Consider the following 23,045-nt stretch of genomic DNA (forward strand, 5'->3'; position numbering starts at 1 on the left):
GTTTTTCAACTTTCATCCAGCCATCTTCCAGTACAAAGGCTTTCTATACTACTGTGAATTAATATTTACTGGACCATAAAGTTTGCTGTTTGCTTAATGGCAGACTCTACTTCTGTTTGTTTAGGTGTGGATGTCTATAACAGCCATTATCTCCAATCATAAGCATAAGGGGTCATTTTTATGACTTTATGCTCACATGTAACCATCTGGCTGGTTTATCACCCTGCTCCGTATATTAAACAGGAGACTTGAGCGTAAACATGTCTCAAGTGACCGATTTATTGACATATGTTCTTTGACTTGCGCTAGGGAAAATGTCACAGGGAAGCAGTGAATGCAGCTAATATTGGGCCTCAGTGGAGCAAACGGCTTTCACTTAAGTTCACTCCATGATGTTTTTCCATGAGCGATGGAAGAGTGGAACCAATGGGAAGTTTACATTGATGTAGAGGCCAACAAGAGTCTTTAACTTCAGTCTAAAGGTTGGGGGGAGAAGCTGGAACCATCACTGTGTAGTGGCCTATAAGACCATTTATGTAAGTTCTCAAGCAGAAAATCCACGTATAAATGCGTTTTTAATCGAGTAAGTGCGAAATATAAAGAACCCAATGATTTCAAGTGCACATATACTTTAACTCCTTCGGCCCACCTTACTAGTCATTAGTAAATCCTTGTCCATGAGTAACAGTCAAAGGTGGACTTTTACCACTGTTGTCAGATGAACCTAACTTGAAGATCCTTCTAAGAAGTTGTTTAATACCACTGAAAGCTAAACTGCAGAGAGGATGATAAAGGAGTAATGTTAGGTAAATTAGGACCCATTGGTAGTTTCTTTGGATTTCTTTGTATCTGTATGGAAGTCTACTCCACCCACTTCACTGTGTGAAACCCTTCTACTCAGGTAGCCTGATAGAATCAAGGACTGCAGATGTACTGCTAGTGCAATCGTATAGAAGAGGTGACAAGGAAGGCTTCAAATGATCCAAGGAAGAAGCAGGGGCTAACGAATAGTCAATAATGACCATGGGCACCTTAGTATTATCTCACTTCGGGTCTGTAAGCATGCGACGTAAAGCATTTTTCTTTCTTTGAAGAATTGGGACAGCTAATCTGTGTATTCCCTGTACTACTATGAATTATAACCCTAATGACCTTACTTCTAGACCACAATGCTCCCCAACTGTTTAGAAGTGTGGACCAAAAAGCTACAGCAATGAATATGGAAGCCTACAGGGGCTTTTTTGGGATTGTATAACTAACGATACAACAACAAGGGAGATGGTAATATGCAGTTGGTGATTTATTCGTATATTTTCTGGAAGAATGGCAACAGTATAAGTGGCGGCCAGGATGGTAGTCGCAGACTAGGACACAGGCTCTGGTGTCCTGGCCTCCTCCCACAGAAAAACCATCAGCTTCTACCGGCGTACCTGTTCGGGTTGCTGGTCTACGGTCAGGGATTCCACTGCTGTGCGACCCAGCTCCTGCAGACTTGGTTCTGTAGGAAGGTGGGCCAGACTGGGGGGTGGTCCCTCATTTACCATGCACAGACGTCACAGACACAAGATGGAGGCAGATTTTGGGTACAACAGGTTCAAGTTTATTTTGTCGTCCGCCTGACGACCTCAGCAGTACACCGCAATTCTTCCACAGACCTCCGTATCCAGGCCCGGGTACATACACCATACGTCTAGCGTAGTGACTTTCCTCCCAGCTCGGTCACTGTGGCCGCCTTAGGCCTGTTCACCAACAGCACTTTACCGGTCAGAGGTCGTCTTCAATTTGGTATCTATCCCCCCGGGGCCTCGTCTGTTCTGCGGTTCTTCGTGTCGGGGCCACCCCCCTGACTTCCTTTCTCCTCAGTCCCCTAGTTGAGCTCCCCTCATAGCACGTACTCCTTCACTGACTCCTCTCCTCAGAGCTCCTCCCGGAGCTGGAACTTTCTGGAACCCTCCTGTCCTATTTATAACTTTCAAGGTTCCCTATAACTCCGCCCCCCATGACCAACGGTTTCTCTAGCCATAAGCTGCTGTCAAGTCCTAAACTCATGCTCTCCCCTGCCATCTTGTGGTCATCCCAAGGTACTGCACTCAATCTACACTTTTCCCAGCTGTTTCCCTTCTGTCATAACTAACATCTGTCTAAAGTGCACAACCATCCCTTCTTCCTTCTGACAAGTCCGTCCGTCAGGTCACCTTCCCCACAGTTCCACTGTATGAGGTTGAAATAATGGACACAGATTCCATTTCTGATGCCAAATAAACGGTTTTACTCTCTTCTTCAACGGTCCCGGACACATCAGTTACATTACAGTCCACACATCATTCCTCCTGCGCTTTCCCCTTCTTACTTTCTTCACCCTCACGTACATTACGGTGAAGTAGCGCCCTTGGTGGTACCGCAGCTTTACTACTGTATGACCTCAGTACATAGGGGATCCCACTCATCCGTTTCACCCCGGACTTGCCAGCTTCAGCCCTATTGATGATCTGCCACATCGTGAATGCTCTGTGCCCTGTGGGACTTTTGGACCACGTTTCCTTTTCCGTTCCTACTGCTGTCATAAACTGTAATTTCCCCAGGTGCTCCGGTCTTATCCAGCACCCGTCTGACTGTGCCCGTGCTTCTCTTCTTAAACAACATTGCATAGCTGCTATGATGTCCTGGGCTTAGAGCCCTTGTGGACTTGTCGGGCGTGCTCTGCCTTCTGACTAATTCCTACAACCTATGTTTACTTGACCCATGGCAGCGCCTCCTACAGTTTAACCTTATGTGAGCTTCCTATCAACTATACCTAACAAGGCCCACCAGTGTACCCCCATCTAGTAGCCCGTTACCAAAACTACACTTACCCAGTCTATGAAATATACTACAAGTGCCCTCCTCTAATGTTCCCAAGGAATGCACTGACTTTCCCTAATCAATACAGCAACACAAAAGACATAATAAAGCACAATATCTTACAGTGTTTACAGAATGGCAACACATAATGTGGCAGTACTAATGAAACAGTCGGTAATACACAATTTTGTAGCTGTCCCGGAACATCATAATTACAGTATATTTAAATTAGAACGCTTTAAAGGGGAGGAGGTATTAAAGGGGTGTTCTATTTCAATCCCCTACAACAGCACAAGTATTTACCAAGACACATCCTTTTTAAATTATGATTTCAGCATATTAATTTGGGCTAGAAACTTTTAACAGGAATCTGTCAGTAGTATAAACCCTCCTAAGCCATCTATATGGGCATGCAATTCATAGGAAGCTGCATATTATGATACCTTGATATCTGTGATCCAATCTCTTGTTCCAGAGAAATCCATGTTTTTCTTATATGCAAATGAGTTCTTAAGATCTACATAGATCTCCCTGAGAATTTGCCTCCAGGGCTTATTTTAACTCAAAGGAGTATTACTATTGTGAGACATAGATCAGGAGAGCAGATTGTCAGTCATTACTTGTGTCTTATTGGTATCATGTAAATAAGCACTGGAACACAATGAGCAGGTTTAGGGAAAGTAATGAACATACTGTATATACTTGTGATTAAACCGAGATTTTCAGCACATTTTTTTGTGCTGAACCCAGGCTTATACACGAGTCATTGTCCCAGAAAGCTGACGGGGAAGGGGGCATCTGGAAGACATCAATATTCACCCTCGGTTGCTGTTTCTTCATCCCTGCATCTCCGTCCCAGCACTGGCAGCTCCTTCATGTGTTCAGGGGTCACATGGTACCGCTCATTTGGTAATAAATATGCATGTGTCTCCACTCCCATTGGATTGGATCGCATATTCATACATTCATAATGAGTGGTGCCATGTGATTGCTAAACACAGGAAGGAGCTGCTAGCGCTGGGACAGAGAAACAGCGAGGGAGGATGAGTAGGACTGGGGAGTGAAGGGGGAGTTGTGAGCCATGAAGGGGGAGTTGTGAGCCATGTGGGGGGGGTTGTGAGCTATGCATACAACAAAGGAAGCCACACATAGCAGGACAGGATGGGGGAGCCACACATAGCAGGACAGGAGGGGGGAGCCACACATTACATGACAGGACGAGGAAGCCACACATAGCAGGACAGGACGGGGGGAGCCACATACCAGGACAGGACGGGGGAAGCCACACATAGCAGGACAGGACGGGGGAGCCACACATAGCAGAACAGGACGGGGGAGCCACGCATAGCAGGGCAGGGATGAGGGGACATGCATACCCGGCTTATACTCGAGTCAATAAACATACCCAGTTTTCCGTGGCAAAATTAGGTGCCTCGGCTTATACTCGAGTCAGCTTATATACGGTACTTACTGTAATAGCCATTAGACCATCTGAGCTAGAGGATTTCATTGGTTTAAGATATTCTTACAATCTCATCAAATGAGATAGGGGAGGAAATGGAAATTAGTGGGCTAGAGGTGAGTTTAAGAATTTGCACCCTAACTAAAAAATAGTTCAGTTTTTTTTTTTCATGTGATTTTAAACTGTAAAGTGATGAGTATCAGGAAGCAAATTGGTCAACAGTACCTTGAGGATCATTAGTTTTTATTCCATTCTTATCTAGGAGAAATTATATTCTCTCTTTTAGCCTATGCCCTTTTAGTTGTTTAGCCAGTAAGTGGCCAGTCATATTACCATGCACTTAAAAATTAGTCTTACATTAAGCTTAAGATATGAAGAATCATATTTTCAGACCAATAAGGCTGTTCTAGTTTTATCAGTTGAGTGAACTCTTCTTTTCTCTTGTCTATAAACCTCTCGTGAATGCCTTGAGTGCGTTCCAGATTGTGGATTGTGAAAGTATTGGGAACAGAATGGGCGTTAGTTTTGAACAAAGAGATAAGACTGGATTTATGTAAGTTTTTGCAATCTGGATGATATCCAGGGAGTAGTACGATAGAAATAAAAGGGCCAGAATTACCAATTACCAGTCAGATGTGGACACAGTCAAACCATTTAATGACCTAAAACACGACAAATTCCAGTGATATCTAATTTTAGTTTTTTTTTAATTAATTTTGCACAAAAAAAAATCACTGTTTACAGAGCATACCTATTTTTTTCTGGGCTGTTAGTCTTAGATGGATAAATTTCTGTTTAAAGAGATGTGTGACGTCTTGATTTTATAAATGATACCATTTTAAGTTATATTATATTTTAATCACTTTTTATCTCATTTTTGTGAGGTGTTGTAAAAAAACAGAGGGCAGGTTCTGTCTGCAGAAGGGCAGAGCAAAGTGAGCAGGCGTGTATCGGCGGTGTTTCTGCACAGGTGTGAGATTTTGCCCAGCTATGTGGATGACGCAAGAGGCATCTTCCATGTCAACCAGAGCAGGAGTGCGGGGATCGGAGCCAGGAAGAGGGATAGAAGTCTCAGCAAGGATGCCTATCGTACTGGACCGGCAGGATTTACATACAGCACTGGAGAATTTCAAAAGGTTTTTGGGGAGTATACAGGAGGAGTCAGGGGGTTATATACCCCTTTATGGAATGCAGCACAGGCATTAATTAAGGTGCTAGTCTTAGTTCAGACATGAAAAAAATGGTGATAGGTTCCGTTTAACCTTTTTGACAGGTACTGTTCCTCGAAGAACTAGTCATTTTATCAAATTTCTTATAGAAAAATCCATTGTGTTATTGTTAAAGTCATTTTCAAGATACACAATCTCATCCTCTCTCCACCCTGGGGAGAATTCCTTCTGTACTCACAGTATTTTCTGTGCAGGAATGAGCCGATAATGCGCATGTCTGCTGCATTCACTCAAAGGGTGCAAAATATTGTCTGACAGTGCACACGTGCCACTCTTTCTTGCCCCAGCAATGAACAGTATGTTATTCATCCAAGAGCAAAGCCAAAGAGCACTTGTATTCAAAAGCGTCTGTCACAATGGACAACCCTCATTCTAAGGACATGTGAGATGCTATTATACCAATCCGGTATCCTGGGGGACACTTAGAAAAGACCAGGAAGAACACTGGCAGTGTGTTTGTGCACCCCTCCATTATACTACACCTGCATAAACATACTCAAGAACACATGCATATTTACATATTGCACACATATACATACAGTATGCAAACACGTGCACACATAAAATACAAACATGTTTTTGCATTACACACATAAAATATGTTCATGCATATTAATTTCACACACATGGTTATATAATACAAACACCTTTATATATTGTAGCAGTGCTAGGTAGACTAGGGTTAAATCCTAGCTCTGCAGGTTCTAAGTAGATGCACCTGGCTGGCTCTGCGTTTAACCAGGCTATGTGTCCATCAGTCAGCTGGGGAAGCTGACCAGAGATGTTTTGTGTTGGAGCTAAAGAGGGGGACAAGCCAGAATCTCTCTAAGAAACTGCACAGGCTGGCCTGTGTGAACACTACCTAATGCATACCTGAGAGCATGAATTCCTACAATATGATTATACATTACAGACACCTAAAATCAGCAACACATTTACACATTCTACTCACATATACAGTCACATAAAAAGCACACATGCTTATACATTACACAAGCATTTACATATTACGCACATATACACACATATAAATGCCAATTATGAGCCCCAATGGGGATATCAGGAACACTGCGCTGCACTTGCTCACTGAGCCAGTGAGCATATCCTGAGTAAAACAAACTGTGCCCAAAGATACCTGTGGAGCGGAGCAGCAGCGGTGAAGATGCATGCTTCAAACAAACAGGACCTGAAGCACGTGACTGCTGGGGGTGTGGCCTAAGCTCCAGAGAGCTAGGAGCTGTAGGACAACTCCTAGAAGGGTAACTATGGGACAAAGTTACCAAGGGGCATAGACAGGGATATAAACCAGATCAGGCCGGGGTAAAAGTACGAGATAGCATGACAGTACCAAAGGATTAGACAGAACGGATAATCAGGACGAAGCAACAGATCAGTAAACCAGAACGGGCAATAGACGGTACAAAAGGGACAAACTGTAATGGAGTAACAATAGCCAAGCCAGGAGGTCAGAACCAGAGAAGACAATAGTACCAAAACGTGAGTCAGAGAACAGAGTGAGTGGACAGACCAGGTCATACACTGGAGGCAATCAAGCAATGCAGTATACACACACACCAGGGGGTCAGACACACAGCTAGAACAAAAGTATAGCTGACAGGGAATTGTAGTCTGGAGTGGGTATAAATACCCCTCCCAGATCCAAAGGGAGGCCAGCAAAAGTTAACCTTGCTAGACCAGGACATTAACCATGTCCTATACCATGACACTACCCCCCCTTAACGGGGGGCCACTGGACCCCCAAGCTTCTCAGGGTATCTGGCATGAAAAGCCCGCACCAGTTGATCAGCATGCACCGAACTGGCCGGAACCCATGACCGATCCTCAACGGAATATCCCTTCCAATGAATAAGGTACTGAAGTCTCCGGTGCACTCACCGTGAATCAATGATGCGCCCTACCTCATACTCCAGTTGACCCTCTACCAATACTGGTGGAACCACGGATGAGGGATCATCTCTAACTGTCCCCAAAGGTTTTAATAGGGACCTGTGGAAGATGATAGAAATTTTGAAGGAGGTGGGCAACTGTAATCTGTAGGCCACTGGGTTGATCACCTCTACAATCTTGTATGGGACAATAAATTTGGGGCCAAACTTCATAGAGGGTATCTTAAGTTTGATGTTACGGGTGGACCACCAGACTTTTCTTTAGAGTGGACCCTCTGGATCGTGGCACCCACCCACCTAGGGCGAGCTGACCTTGTGAAGAACAACCCCCTATACAGGGAGTGTCAGGGACAAGACCAAGGGGGTGAGCCACCACGACTGCTGGCACCAGACGGCCGGCTCAAGTAGGCACTAGGTATGAGTGCAGGAAACAAGACAAGACGTAAGTTCAAGGTATCTTCATTAAGGCAAATTCAGGAAAACATTCAGTGCAAAAACGTGATAACAAGCAAACACAGCAAGGTGCGTGCATGGCACGCCAAGGTCCATGGCATGGTACGTGCCAGGTGGCACGCTTGGGTACAGGCAAGGGCTCAATGGCATCGGACACCGGACAACTGGCTACGAACGACAGGATCAGGGCATCAGGCTGCGGACATCAGCTCCGGACATCAGGCTGCAGCCATCAGGCTTACAATCTCTGGCAGCGATCGGCAGGTTCCGGGCATCCGGCAGGCAAACCAGGGTTCAGGCAAGGAGGCACGACAGATCTCCTGGCATGGTGCGTGTTAGGGAACACGCCGAGGTCCAAGGCAGGATTCCAGACAGGGTGTGTGCTAGGGGCACACCAGGGTCCAGGGCAAGGTGCAAGGCAAGGTGCGTGTGTAGGGGACATGCCAGGTTCACAGTGCGAAACACGGTGCATGTGTAGGGGACACGCCAGGGTTCAAAGTTCAACTTACAAGACAGGATGCGTGTGTAGAGACACACCAAGGCACAAGGCAGAGTCCTGCGTGTGCAGAGGACACGCCAGGGTCATAGTTCAAGGCAGAGTCCTGCGCGTTCAGAGAGACACGCCAGGGTCAGGGTTCAAGGCAGAGCCTTGCGCGTGCAGAGAGACACGCCAGGGTCAGTGTTCAAGGCAGAGTCCTGTGCGTGCAGAGGGCACGCCAGAGACAGAGTACAGGCTAGGACCTGTGCGTGTGAAAGGGCACGACAGGGTACATGGCAAGACCTGCGCATACCTTTACAGAAGCATGGGGAGGTATGCCACGGGGCAGGCGAGGACCTGCACGAGCTAAGAGAGGAGCACGTAAACACAGTGCAGAGACAGCGTGAGTGCAAGGAAGCACAGAGAGCACGGCTGGGGCACTGGCTAGTGGGACGGGTAAGACTCCAGCGAACCCGGCTGGGGCATAGCAGGCGACACAGCTGTCACTGACCAATGAGCACGGCTGAGGCACAAGCAGGCGGGCACGGCTAGGGCGGGCACGGATGAGGCACAAGCAGGAGGCTAGGAAGGCCAGGGCACTGCAAAGGGCACATGAAGAAACAAGGCAAGGCAAAGTAAGAAGCATGGCAAGGCTAGGCAGGATACAGAACAAGGAGCGGAACGTAGACAGAAACACAGAGCCAGGTCAGAGCAAGAACAGAGCTAGCAGCGGAGCGTAGGCCGAAGCCGAGAGCCGGGTCAAGGGAGAACCTTGAGACATAGTGGAAATGTGCAAGAGAGCACCAGAGGTAAGAGAGGAGGAATGGTGCATGTGCCAGGAGGCACGACAGAGCACCATAGGTAAGAGAGGAGGATTGGTGCGTGTGCCAGGAGGCACAACAGAGCACCATAGGAAAGGGCAAGGAAGAACAAGCAAAGACAGAGAACATAGGAAGGACCACAAGGCAAAGCATAATGAAGGCAAGACATGGCAAAGCAGGCAAGGCAGAGAACACCGGAAAGACTACAAGTCCAAGCATGACACGGACAAAACATGGCACAAAGGACGAACACAAGACAAGGCACGAGACAAGAGATGGAGTACAAGCACAGAGTGTGTGCAGAGACGCACTACAGAGTAGAGTGCAGGGGCACAGAATACAGGGAGTGACTGAGCAAACCAAGCAGCCATGCAGGGAAGCAACACGATACTCAGGCCCCGACCATAGGAAGGGGCGGTCTGATATAGCATCATAGCACCTGCACTTCTGGGTGAGGATCAAGGAAGGACTTCCGGTTCAGATCCTCCAAGATCATAGAGAGCGTTGCTAGATCAGATTGGGCTGAACCATAGAGAAGGTCACATGATCAGGGGCTCCAGGAATACATAGAGGATTGCAGAATCAGACAGTGCTGGAACATAGGAAAGGTCACATGATCAGGGGCTCCAGGAATACAGATGATTGCAGAATCAGAGCAGAGATGGATGGTTACCTAGCAATGGCGTGCAGCCATGAGGTAAGGCACGCGTGCACACCGCTCCAGGCATCTTGCAGCACGAGACATAACGGGCATGAGAATTCAGTACATGTGCACACTGCTCCTGGAGTCATGTGGTATACCAGACATGACGGGCATGAAAGTTCGGTGCACGTGCACACTGCTCCAGGGGTCATGCGGCATAACAGACATGGCGGGCATGACAGGCATAACAGACATGGCGGGCATGACAGTACCCCCCTCCTTAAGCCCCCTCTTGCTGGGGCTGGCAGAGAAAGGAAAAAAAAATTTCTTCGGCTGAATCCAGAGTTTTAGTACAAGCCACTCCAACACGTTGATCCACCATCATGAAACGGACACCTGCACCGGTCCAGATACAGGAGCCACAGATGAAGACATGGGAATCCAGTGGGGAGGACTGCGAGTAGACAAGGAAGTCTTCATTCTCTGGCTGCCACAATTTTCCAAGCAAGTTCGGAGGACATGGGGCCGGGTCTGAATCTTCATCAGAATGGTGGCCGAGATACCATCGGAGTCCATGGCCTGAGTATTCTGAGACGAGGTCAGCTTACGCTGAGTCGACTTTTCTTTAGAGTGGACCCTCTGGGTCGTGGCACCCACCCACCTAGGGCAAGCTGACCTTGTGAGGAACCACCCAAGCAGCCATGCAGGGAAGCAAGACGATACTCAGGCCCCGACCATAGGAAGGGGCGGTCTGATATAGCACCATAGCACCTGCACTTCCGGGTGAGGATCAGGGAAGGACTTCCGGTTCAGTCCTCCAGGATCATAGAGAGCGTTGCTAGATCAGACTGGGCTGAACCATAGAGGAGGTCACATGATCAGGGGCTCCAGGAATACATAGAAGATTGCAGAATCAGACAGTGCTGGAACATAGGAAAGGTCACATGATCAGGAGCTCCAGGAATACAGAGGATTGCAGAATCAGAGCAGAGACGGATGGTTACCTAGCAATGGCGTGCAGCCATGAGGTAAGGCACGCGTGCACACCGCTCCAGGCATCTTGCAGCACGAGACATAACGGGCATGAGAATTCAGTACATGTGCACACTGCTCCTGGAGTCATGTGGTATACCAGACATGACGGGCATGAAAGTTCGGTGCACGTGCACACTGCTCCAGGGGTCATGCGGCATAACAGACATGGCGGGCATGACAGGCATAACAGACATGGCAGGCATGACAGTACCCCCCTCCTTAAGCCCCCTCTTGCTGGGGCTGGCAGAGAAAGGAAAAAAAAATTTTTTCGGCTGAATCCAGAGTTTTAGTACAAGCCACTCCAACACGTTGATCCACCATCATGAAACGGACACCTGCACCGGTCCAGATACAGGAGCCACAGATGAAGACACGGGAATCCAGTGGGGAGGACTGCGAGTAGACAAGGAAGTCTTCATTCTCTGGCTGCCACAATTTTCCAAGCAAGTTCGGAGGACATGGGGCCGGGTCTGAATTTTCATCAGAACGGTGGCCGAGATACCATCGGAGTCCATGGCCTGAGTATTCTGAGACGAGGTCAGCTTACGCTGAGTCGACTTTTCTTTAGAGTGGACCCTCTGGGTCGTGGCACCCACCCACCTAGGGCAAGCTGACCTTGTGAGGAACCACCCAAGCAGCCATGCAGGGAAGCAAGACGATACTCAGGCCCCGACCATAGGAAGGGGCGGTCTGATATAGCACCATAGCACCTGCACTTCCGGGTGAGGATCAGGGAAGGACTTCCGGTTCAGTCCTCCAGGATCATAGAGAGCAGATCAGACTGGGCTGAACCATAGAGGAGGTCACATGATCAGGGGCTCCAGGAATACATAGAAGATTGCAGAATCAGACAGTGCTGGAACATAGGAAAGGTCACATGATCAGGAGCTCCAGGAATACAGAGGATTGCAGAATCAGAGCAGAGACGGATGGTTACCTAGCAACGGCGTGCAGCCATGAGGTAAGGCACGCGTGCACACCGCTCCAGGCATCTTGCGGCACGAGACATAACGGGCATGAGAATTCAGTACACGTGCACACTGCTCCAGGAGTCTTGTGGCATACCAGACATGACAGGCATGAAAGTTCGGTGCACGTGCACACTGCTCCAGGGGTCATGCGGCATAACAGACATGGTGGGCATGATGGACATGACAGGCATAACGGACATGACGGCATGACACAGACTTTTTCCTCCACTATCAATGCAGGAACCACCCCCCTCCTCCTGTCAGCAAAATGTTTAAACTTCTTCTGGGCTTTGGAGATGTTCCCCTGCGCCTCCCTCCAGAGGGTTTTTAACTGTTGTACCATCCCCTCGGCACCAGGGCAACCCGAATCCATACGGGAAAATTCCCCAAACTGCGGAACAAACCCATAATTTACCTGAAAGGGAGACTTTCCAGTACAGTAGACTGATTAATACGACAGTTGAATGCAAATTCTGCCATGGGTAATACCTCACACCAGTCTTCCTGTCTGGAGGAGGCCAGGCATCTCAGAATCTGCTCCAACGACTGGTTGGTGCGTTCAGTCTGTCCGTTGGATTCCGGGTGATAGGCAGAGGAGAATGATAATGTGACCCCCGACTTCTTACAAAATGATCTCCAAAACCTGGCCACAAATTGCACACCCCTGTCCGACACCACGTTCACAGGCACTCCATGCAACTGAACTATGTGCTGTATAAACAAGCGTGCCAAGGTTTCAGCAGATGGTAATGCAGGTAATGGCACAAAGAGGGCTTGCTTAGAAAATCTATCAACCACTACCCATACCAATGATTTGCCCTTGGAAGTGGGAAAATTAGCAAAGGCACCAATTCCCCGGCCGAATCTGAGAGCTTTTAGAGCGAGCGCACACCCCAAAAGTATTTACAAAACTTTTGATATCACTACCCATAGAGGGCCACCAAAAACCCCTGGCCACTGCCCCTCGGGTAGCTGCAATTCCAGGGTGTGCACTTAACACAGAATCATGAAATTATTGCAGGAGTGTGAGACGGAAATGTTAGGGTACAAACAATTTACCTGGGGGTTTATTCCTGGGAGCCTGTGCTTGTGCTTCCAGAATCTCTCTCTGTATCTCAGAGGAGACTTCGGCTACAACCACTCCTGGTTGAAAAATGAAGGAAGGAGGTTCTGGAGGGGACACAGAATCAAAACTTCGGGATAAGGCATCCGCCTTTACATTTTTAGGCACTGGTCGGAATGTAATTGTAAAATTAAATCGAGACAAAAAAAAGTGCCCACCGAGCCTGTCTGGGGGTCGGTCTCTTAGCAGACTCCATATAGGCCAGGTTTTTATGATCAGTGATGCTGATGACCGTAATGGGATGAGCGGCCCCCTCCAAAAAATGCCTCCATTCTTCAAAGGCCAATTTAACTGCCAACAATTCCCTATTGCCAACATCATAGTTTCTCTCGGCCAAAGAGAACTTTTTAGAAAAAAAGGAACAGGGTTTGAGGTTAGTCAGGAGCCCTGGGACAACACTGCCCCCACCTCCGAAGCGTCGACCTCCACGATAAAAGGTCTTGACGAATCGGGTTGTATCAACACAGGGGCTGAAGTAAAGCATTTCTTTAATGTAAGGAAGGAATTTTTTGCGTCCACGGACCAATTTTTTTACATCTGCCCCTTCAAGAGTGAGGTCCGTCAAGGGTTTCACCACCTGTGAGAACCCTTTAATGAACTTCCTATAATAGTTAGCGAAGCCAAGAAATCGCTGCAACCCCTTCAGATCATGAGGCTGCACCCAATCTGTAATGGCCTGAACCTTCCCTGGATCCATGCGGAATCCCTCCCTGGATACAATTACACCCAGAAAAGACAGTTCTTGCATAAAAAATGTGCACTTCTCCAGCTTAGCGTACAAATGGTTCTCCAGTAGTCTCATAAGAACCGTACGTAGATGGTGTAAGTGTGACTGACTGTCCTCAGAGTATACCAAGATGTCATCCAGGTAAATGACTACATAACGCCCAATCAGGTCAGAGAAAACAACATTAATAAAGTTCTGAAAAACAACAGGGGCGTTAGTGAGGCCGAATGGCATAACAAGGTTTTCAAACAGCCCCTCAGTCGTCAGGAACGCTGTTTTCCATTCGTCCCCCTCGCGGATGCTTATAAGGTTATAAGCCCCTTGTAGATCGAGCTTAGAAAACCATTTGGCCCCCCGTGAGTTGGTTACATAAATCGGGAATCAACGGGAGAGGGTATGTGTTCTCAACGGTAATTTTGTTCTGTTCCCGAAAGTCGAGGCACGGTCGCAACCCACCATCTTTTTTCTTTACAAAGAAAAACCCCACTGCCACGGGTGAGACCGAGGGCCGAATATGCCCCTTGCGAAGGCTCTCTTTGATGTACTCTTTCATAGCTTGGCGTTCAGGCCCAGACAAATTAAACAAATGAGCCTTGGGTAATTTGGCTCCAGGTATTAAATCAATGGCACAATCATACGGTCCATGTGGTGGGAGTGCCTCAGCCTCACTTTCGGAAAACATGTCTTCAAAGTCTCTCAGGTACTCCAGAATACCCTCCAGACCGACAGACGACACAGATACAGATTTTATCGGATTGACAAAAGGAATCGGGTTACAACCCCATCAGGTGATCTCCCTCTTCACCCAATCAATGAGAGGATTGTGGCGTTGCAGCCAGGGCATCCCCAATACCAGTCCTGCAGGGCAGATTATTCATAATGAAACAACTTAACTTTTCCACGTAAGTGGAAACCACTTTCATAGAAAAAACTTCAGACATAAAACAAATTCCATCCCAGGTAAGAGGGGATGAATCCACAGCCACATTTTTAACAGGGTCTTTCAACCTGACTGTCCCTATCTTATTAAGAATCACAACTTGGGCATCAATCAGATTAATGGAGGAACCACAGTCAACAAAGGCGGTGGTCATAACAGGACCGCCAGCAAGTTCCAATTCAACCTGGAGCACCATCTTTATAAGAGAGAAAAATGTACCTGGGAGTCTGAACAACCTCCTCGATTGTTGCCCAGACTCAGTCGTTTCTCTGATGGTTTCACTGAAGAAGGGCAGGAGGGGCAATTCCTTTTCCAATGTCCAGAGGCTCTACAGTAAAAGCATAGTAGGTTTCCCCTAGAGGTGTTGGCAGGAAAAGTTGAGGAGAACTCACCGATTCCTGAGCTGGAGGTGTCACCTGGTAAGTTCGGGACGGCCCAGCTCCAAGACCCTACTTTGACCCGGGCCAGGGAAAGAGTAATCGTGGTAAATGGGGTGGCTCAACAACCTGGTGCAGAGAAGGAGTTTCCCCAGATGGAGGTCAACCAAGAGTTACTGTACAGGGTTGATAAAATCAGGGATGAGGTGGTAGAACAGCTGGTGGTGCCTCAACGCTATCGTCGGGAGGTGCTCAATATAGCTCACTCTCACATGCTGGGAGGGCATTTGGGGGCCAAAAAGATGCTAGTTCGCATATTGTGGATTTTTTTTGGCCTGGGGTCTATGTTGAGGTCAAAAGGTATTGCGACACATGTCCGGAGTGCCAACTAACCTCACCAACCACGAACTACTGGAGTCCTTTGGTGCCTCTGCCCATTATAGAGGTACCTTTTGAGCGGATTGCGATAGATCTGGTAGGGCCATTTGTAAAGTCCGCCCGGGGCCACCAGCACATATTAGTAGTCGTAGATTACGCCACCCGGTACCCAGAGGCGATACCACTCCACCACACTTAGCCCGTGAACTGTTCGCCCCATGTTCTGTCGCTTAGGGCTACCCAAGGAGATCCTTACCGATCAAGGTACTCCATTTATGTCTAAGGTGACCAAGGAGCTGTGTAAGCTACTCCAAATCAAACAGCTATGCACGTCGGTGTACCATCCACAAACCGGTGGGTTGGTGGAGAGGTTTAATAAGACCCTCAAGGCCATGCTAAAAAAGATAATCGCCAAGGATGGGAGGGATTGGGACGTGTTACTGCCTATCTAATGTTCGCCATTCGCGAGGTACTGAAGGCGTCAACAGGGTTCTCCCCGTTTGAGCTATTGTATAGCAGGCACCCAAGAGGATTGCTAGATACAGCCAAAGAGACATGGGAACAGGAGTCCATTCCCCATAAGAGTGTCATTGAGTATGCAATAAAAATGCAGGATCAGATTGCCATCATGCGGCCCATAGTAAAGGAGCATCTGTTGGATGCCCAGGCCGCTCAGAGCCGCACGTATAATAAACGGGCCATGGTCAGGACCTTTAAAGAAGGAGACCGGGTGTTGGTACTAGTACCCACCCCAGAGAGTAAACTCATGGCCAAGTGGTAAGGGCCTTATGAGATATGGGGAAAAGTGGGGGAAGTGAATTATAAGGTATACCAACCTGGGAAAAGGAAACCTGAGCAGCTGTACCATGTAAACCTGCTAAAGGCCTGGAAGGACTGAGAATGTTTGGTTACAGAGGCGACTCCGGTCATACAAACGGGGCTCCCTCTGGCTATGGCCAAGGACCCGGCTGGGTGTGAGGTAAAAATAAATGACGCCCTCACAAAACAGCAGCGACCGAAGGCTCGAGCTTTAGTGCAGCAGAATACGGATGTATTCTCAGAGCTGCCGGGACGAACCTCGGTGATACAGCATGACATTATCACCAAGCCCCAGGTTAGGGTACGGATGAAACCATACCGAGTGCCAGAAGCCAGGAGGCAAGCGATAGCGGCTGAAGTGAAGCAAATGCTTCAATTGGGAGTCATTGAAGAGTCCCGGAATGAGTGGGCTAGCCCCATTGTGCTAATACCGAAACCAGACGGGTCGTTACGCTTCTGTAATGACTTCAGGAAGTTAACTGAGGTGTCAAAAATTGATCTCTACCCAATGCCTCGGGTGGACGAGCTAATTGAAAGACTGGGAAAGGCCCAGTACTTCACCACGCTCGACCTCACTAAAGGGTACTGGCAGGTTCCCCTGACAGAATCAGCTAAAGAGAAGACCGCATTTATCACGCCAGAGGTTCTGTTTCACTATGTTGTCTTACCCTTTGGGCTACATGGGGCTCCAGCCACATTCCAGAGGCTGATGGACATAGTATTAGAACCTCATTGAAAATACGCATCGGCCTATTTAGATGACATAGTCACCTTTAGCAGCAACTGGGAGACCCACCTGTCCCAGGTACAAGCCGTGTTAGACTCGCTCTGAGTCGCAGGGTTAACAGCAAACCCAAAGAAATGTGCGATAGGGCTCACAGAAGCTCGGTACTTGGGTTACGTGATCGGTCTCGGGGTGATCAAACCCTAAGTAAACAAGATTGAGGCCATCCAAAATTGGCCCAAGCCCTTAAGTACTAAGCAGGTGATGGCATACCTTGGCATCATTGGTTACTACCTCCGGTTTATACCCAATTTTGTGGGGGAATCAGCACCCCTAATGGACCTCTTAAAAGGTAAAAGGACAATGATGGTCCATGGAATCCTCAGGCGGAAAAAGCATTATAGTCCTGACTTCAAAAAGACCTTTATTGTACAAACCGATGCCTCGGAGGTAGGTCTAGGTGTGGTGCTGTCGCAAGAGGTGAACAGAGATGAGCATCCAGTCACCTACTTGAGCAGGAAACTGACCCCGGCAGATAAAAATTATAGCGTAGTGGAGGAGTGCTTGGCGATTAAATGGGCCTTGGAGTGCCTACACTATTATTTGCTGGGGCATCAGTTTCATTTGGAAACAGAACATTCCCCCCTCGTCTGGATGAGAAACGCAAAAGAGAGGAATGCCCGAGTCACCAGATGGTTCCTGTCCCTACAAAACTACAGTTTCTCAGTGGAACATAGGGCGGGGAAGGCACAGGGAAATGTGGATGCCCTGTCACGGGCCCCCTGTATGGTGACAAATGTTCAACCCCACAAGTTTGAACGGGGGGGAGGTATGTGAGGCAGCAACCGGAGTTATATGTGAGGGTCGCTATGTGTCCCCCAGAATGCGCTCAGAAGCATATTAGATCCACTGGAGTGCCCTGTTGTCACAGCAGTGTGCCTGTGATTCACAGGGCAGAATAAAAGTGAGTTTGAGCCTGGTCAAGTTTTTTGGACCAAGGAGTTTATTCAGAAAAACCCAGTATGGGCTTTTATTTTTTAAATGGACTGCAGGAAGGTAGTGGGGTCCAGTCCATTTCCTCCAGCCCAGGTCTTATAAGTGGCCTATAGCCACAGATTGAAGAGAGGAAAAAAAAACCCTGCAGAAAGGGCTTTGTGTGAGTTAGTTCTGGCTTGCACAGAGACAGAGCAGTGGTCTGCAGAGTTCCCTGTGTGAGGCAACACAGGGCCAAGCTGAGCCAACGTCTGGCACTCCTTGCATACCAGGGCAGCGCGGTCGCTCACGGCAACTGGCCACGGACTGTTTTTGTTGCTTCCCGGCTGCGATCCGGAGGATACAGCGTGATGTGCACTGTGCGTTTTTGGTGGACATTAAGCACATTTTTTTGTTTGAACTTGCTGGGTCACTGCCTCATCTCTGCACAGCGTGGACGCTACTGCTTTGCATACAAACACATTACATACAAACATATTACATACATATTACATACAAACATATTACTTGCAAACACATAAAATATGCACATTTTTTAAACTTGACATGCATTTACATATTACTCCCACATACATACACATATAAAATCAAAATATCTTTATACATTACACACACCTTTATTTTTGGAGCCACTATAACTTTTGGAGTACCCTTGTTATTAATGTGGAAATAGCCTATATTATATTTATGATGCTCTTTGTGGGTCCAATACACGCTCTGTGTGCATGCGCGCTGTGCAGCTGTGCCCTGGTCATGGATCCCGGCGTCTCTATGCCTGGTGCGCGTGCTAGGGGGCCTCATTTTACACGCGCTCCCTCGCACTTGGGGCATGACGCCAATGGTATCTTTGCCAGGTGAAGTGAGGCCAGTGCGCATGCGCTGATAAAAGCGATATCATTGGCCGCTGGCTAAACACGTTACTTGCACGTGACCAAGTTCATAATGTCCTTCCTTCGTCTTTTTATTCATCCCCTTGAGAAAGCTGTAACACGTCGAATGCGACAAGTGCCTTGGGGTCCCATCTAGCCTCTATTCTCTTTCCAGCCTTGGCCTTTTCAGCCTTCCCCTTTTTGGTAAGTGGTGTGTTCCCACTGATAACTGTTAACTGTGAGGTCTATTGTGCCTTTATATAATACTATCTGAAGAGCCCGGCGCTGCCCGGGCATAGTAACTAACTACGGTTAGTTATAACAAATTATAATGATTATATCTATATATATAAAGCTGAGTGTATAGCCCCGCTCACTCCACATAGACACATTCACTATAATATCCCACATCATCCCGTCAGCCAGAGCTACTGGACTACTACCCCTAATATACTGTGAGGAGGTCAGGGCCTAGCCCTATAGAAGTGTATATTTGTTGTATTCCTTACATGTCTGTGTGCAGTATGCATGTCATGTGTATGTGTGTTATGTACATGTGTGTTTGCGGCCACATGACATTAGTTAGATAGATATGTTGAGATAAGTGTAGTATTAGTAAAGGGACACTAGATGGGGGCACTGAGCACAGCCAGAAGGGAGCCTTTAGAAGGGTTAACTAGAGGGACATGAGAGGAGTGGCTAGCCGGAAGCAAAAGGAGAGAGATTTCCTGTTTACAGGCAGAGCAGAGAAGAGAGCAGCTGGGGGTAGCCATCCTGAGCAGAAGTGTGAAGAGAGTGCCTACAGCAACAGCCAGTGAGTAGTGTCACTAGAGGCCCTTTACCTAGAGACTGGGAGCTAAAGGGCTAGCGAGGCTAATAGAAGAGCCTTTGGAATCACGTCAGCCTGAGTCGAGGAGCTGAAGTGACAGCAAAGCCAGTCTGTGGAAACCAGCCTGTGTCTGCAAAATGGCTAAAATCCCACATCATCCCATCAGAGCCACCAGACTACTACCCCTAATATCCCACATCATCCCGTAAGCCAGAGCCACCAGACAACTACCACTAATATCCCTCGTCATCCAGTCACAGTCACCGGACTACTACCCCTAATATCCCACATCATCCCGTAAGCCAGAGCCACCAGACAACTACCACCAATATCCCACATTATCCCGTCACAGCCGCCGGACTACTACCCCTAATATCCCACATCATCCCGTCAGCCAGAGCCACCGCACTACTACCCCTAATATCCCACATCATCCCATCAGCCAGAGCCGCCAGACTACTACCCCTAATATCCCACATCATCCCGTCAGCCAGAGCCACCGCACTACTACCCCTAATATCCCACATCATCCCATCAGCCAGAGCCACCAGACTACTCCCCCTAATATCCCACATCATCCCAACAGCCAGAGCCACCAGACTACTACCCCTAATATCCCACATCATCCCATCAGCCAGAGCCACCAGACTACTCCCCCTAATATCCCACATCATCCCATCAGCCAGAGCCGCCAGACTACTACCCCTAATATCCCACATCATCCCGTCAGCCAGAGCCACCGCACTACTACCCCTAATATCCCACATCATCCCATCAGCCAGAGCCACCAGACTACTCTCCCTAATATCCCACATCATCCCATCAGCCAGAGCCACCAGACTACTACCCCTAATATCCCACATCATCCCGTCATCTTGGGTTCATAACCAGAGCGCTGAGTGGATTTGTCCTCACTTCCATACCAATGATCCCTTGAGTAGAAACCCTGGATGAGAATCAAAGCGCTGAGGGATTTACTCACTTCCATTCCAGGGATCCCTTTAAGAGAGGCATAGGGTCAGTACCAAAGCGCAGAGTGGCTTTGCCCTCACTTCCATACCGGGGATCTCTTTAAGTGGGGCCTGGGGTCAGAACCAGAGCGCCTAGTGGAATTGCCCTAACTTCCATACCAATGATCCCTTTAAGAGGGAAAATGTGCCTATGGGATGGAGGATGTGTGATGGGTATATGGGCACGGGAGGGGTGATTCATTTCTGTCATGTGCTCTCTGCTTCTTTCTGGAGGGCAGACAATGGCTGGGAGCTTATGTTCCCAGGGATGCTAGATTTCTCCCACCATGTCATTGTCTGCTGAGGTGTTTTCTGGAGTGGGAAAACTGTTGCTCATAGCAACCAGTCACAGCTCAGCTTCTTTTAAACAGCTCTGGTGAAATTAAAGATGCTTAGTGATTGGTTGCAAGGAAAACTGTTGCTCAGAGCAACCAATCACAGCTCAGCTTCTTTAAACAGCTGTGTTGAAATGAAAGATTCTTCATGATTGGTTGGTGATACACACACACACATTCAATTTTATATATAGAGACTATCAAATATTTTTTGTGACTAAAGAGGTGAGTAGTTGCACCAGACCCTACAATATGGGTTATTACTTGGGATTTTCTTGAAGGACCCATATCACGTCAGCCTGAGTCGAGGAGCTGAAGTGACAGCAAAGCCAGTCTGTGGAAACCAGCCTGTGTCTGCAATTGGTCAAGCCAGGGAGGTCAGTGAGTGAACCCTTGTGGAAGTGACAGCTGGAGTGCAGGAGCTGTGTCGAGAGTCTAGTGAGCTGCAAACCTAGAACACGTACAGGAGCAACAGTGCCGTAAAGGGGTGAACTATAACGGAGTAGACAGGTACCTTCGTGGGCTGGTCGGTCGCAGGAAGAAGAATCGAAGTGCCGTGTTCACTGTGTTCCATGTGGCGTGCTCGGTTGCTTGTGTGGTCCAACTGTGTGTAACAGAAGAAGTAGTGTGCTGCTGTAGATGAAGATGTATTGCTGGTACCATGTAAAGAGTCCTGAAGCCGTTGTGGATGTGCTGTGCCCTGAAGAGAATAAAGTTGAACTGTTTAAGTTGTTTCCAGCCTCCATCTGTAGTCATTTGAGTCTCAAAGGTGAACAGCATACCGGAGATGGAACAGCCTCCAGCACAGTGAGTACTGGAGCTACCGAGGAGGCTATCCCCGTCTGCCGTGGTATTACATTTGGTGTAGTCGACAGGATCTCGCTGCCCAAAATGGCTAAAATCCCACATCATCCCATCAGAGCCACCAGACTACTACCCCTAATATCCCACATCATCCCGTAAGCCAGAGCCACCAGACAACTACCACTAATATCCCTCGTCATCCAGTCACAGTCACCGGACTACTACCCCTAATATCCCACATCATCCCGTAAGCCAGAGCCACCAGACAACTACCACCAATATCCCACATTATCCCGTCACAGCCGCCGGACTACTACCCCTAATATCCCACATCATCCCGTCAGCCAGAGCCACCGCACTACTACCCCTAATATCCCACATCATCCCATCAGCCAGAGCCGCCAGACTACTACCCCTAATATCCCACATCATCCCGTCAGCCAGAGCCACCGCACTACTACCCCTAATATCCCACATCATCCCATCAGCCAGAGCCACCAGACTACTCCCCCTAATATCCCACATCATCCCAACAGCCAGAGCCACCAGACTACTACCCCTAATATCCCACATCATCCCATCAGCCAGAGCCACCAGACTACTCCCCCTAATATCCCACATCATCCCATCAGCCAGAGCCGCCAGACTACTACCCCTAATATCCCACATCATCCCGTCAGCCAGAGCCACCGCACTACTACCCCTAATATCCCACATCATCCCATCAGCCAGAGCCACCAGACTACTCTCCCTAATATCCCACATCATCCCATCAGCCAGAGCCACCAGACTACTACCCCTAATATCCCACATCATCCCGTCATCTTGGGTTCATAACCAGAGCGCTGAGTGGATTTGTCCTCACTTCCATACCAATGATCCCTTGAGTAGAAACCCTGGATGAGAATCAAAGCGCTGAGGGATTTACTCACTTCCATACCGGAGATCCCTTTAAGAGAGGCCTGGGGTCAGTACCAAAGCACAGAGTGGATTTGCCCTCACTTCCATACCAGGGATCCCTTTAAGAGGGGCCTGGGGTCAGAATCAGAGCGCTGAGGGATTTGTCCTCACTTCCATACCGGGGATCCCTTTAAAAGGGGCCTGGGGTCAGAATCAGAGCACTGAGTGGAATTGCTCTAACTTCCATACCGGGGATCCTTTTAAGAGAGCCTGGGGTCAGAACCAGAATGCTCAGTGGAATTGTCCTAACTTCCATACCCTTTAATAGAAGACTGGGCTCATAATCAGAGTGCAGAGGAATTTGCTCTAACTTCCAT

General features: G+C 48.2%; 1 protein-coding gene across 1 annotated transcript in view; it reads right to left on the bottom strand.

The window, feature by feature from the left end:
* Nucleotides 1-21,441: 21,441 nt before the first annotated feature.
* Nucleotides 21,442-23,045, bottom strand: part of LOC141058479 (alpha-N-acetylgalactosaminide alpha-2,6-sialyltransferase 2-like) — a 229,386-nt gene continuing 227,782 nt past the window's right edge. The window contains exon 8 of the mRNA XM_073554703.1: nt 21,442-21,664. Within this exon, the coding sequence (XP_073410804.1) occupies nt 21,457-21,664 (208 nt within the window). The 3' untranslated portion in view covers nt 21,442-21,456. The remainder of the gene's footprint in view (nt 21,665-23,045) is intronic.

The sequence above is a fragment of the Dendrobates tinctorius genome, unplaced genomic scaffold (assembly GCF_039654945.1).
Source record: "Dendrobates tinctorius isolate UK_male_01 unplaced genomic scaffold, ASM3965494v1 ptg000212l, whole genome shotgun sequence".
Taxonomy (NCBI): Eukaryota; Metazoa; Chordata; class Amphibia; order Anura; family Dendrobatidae; genus Dendrobates; species Dendrobates tinctorius.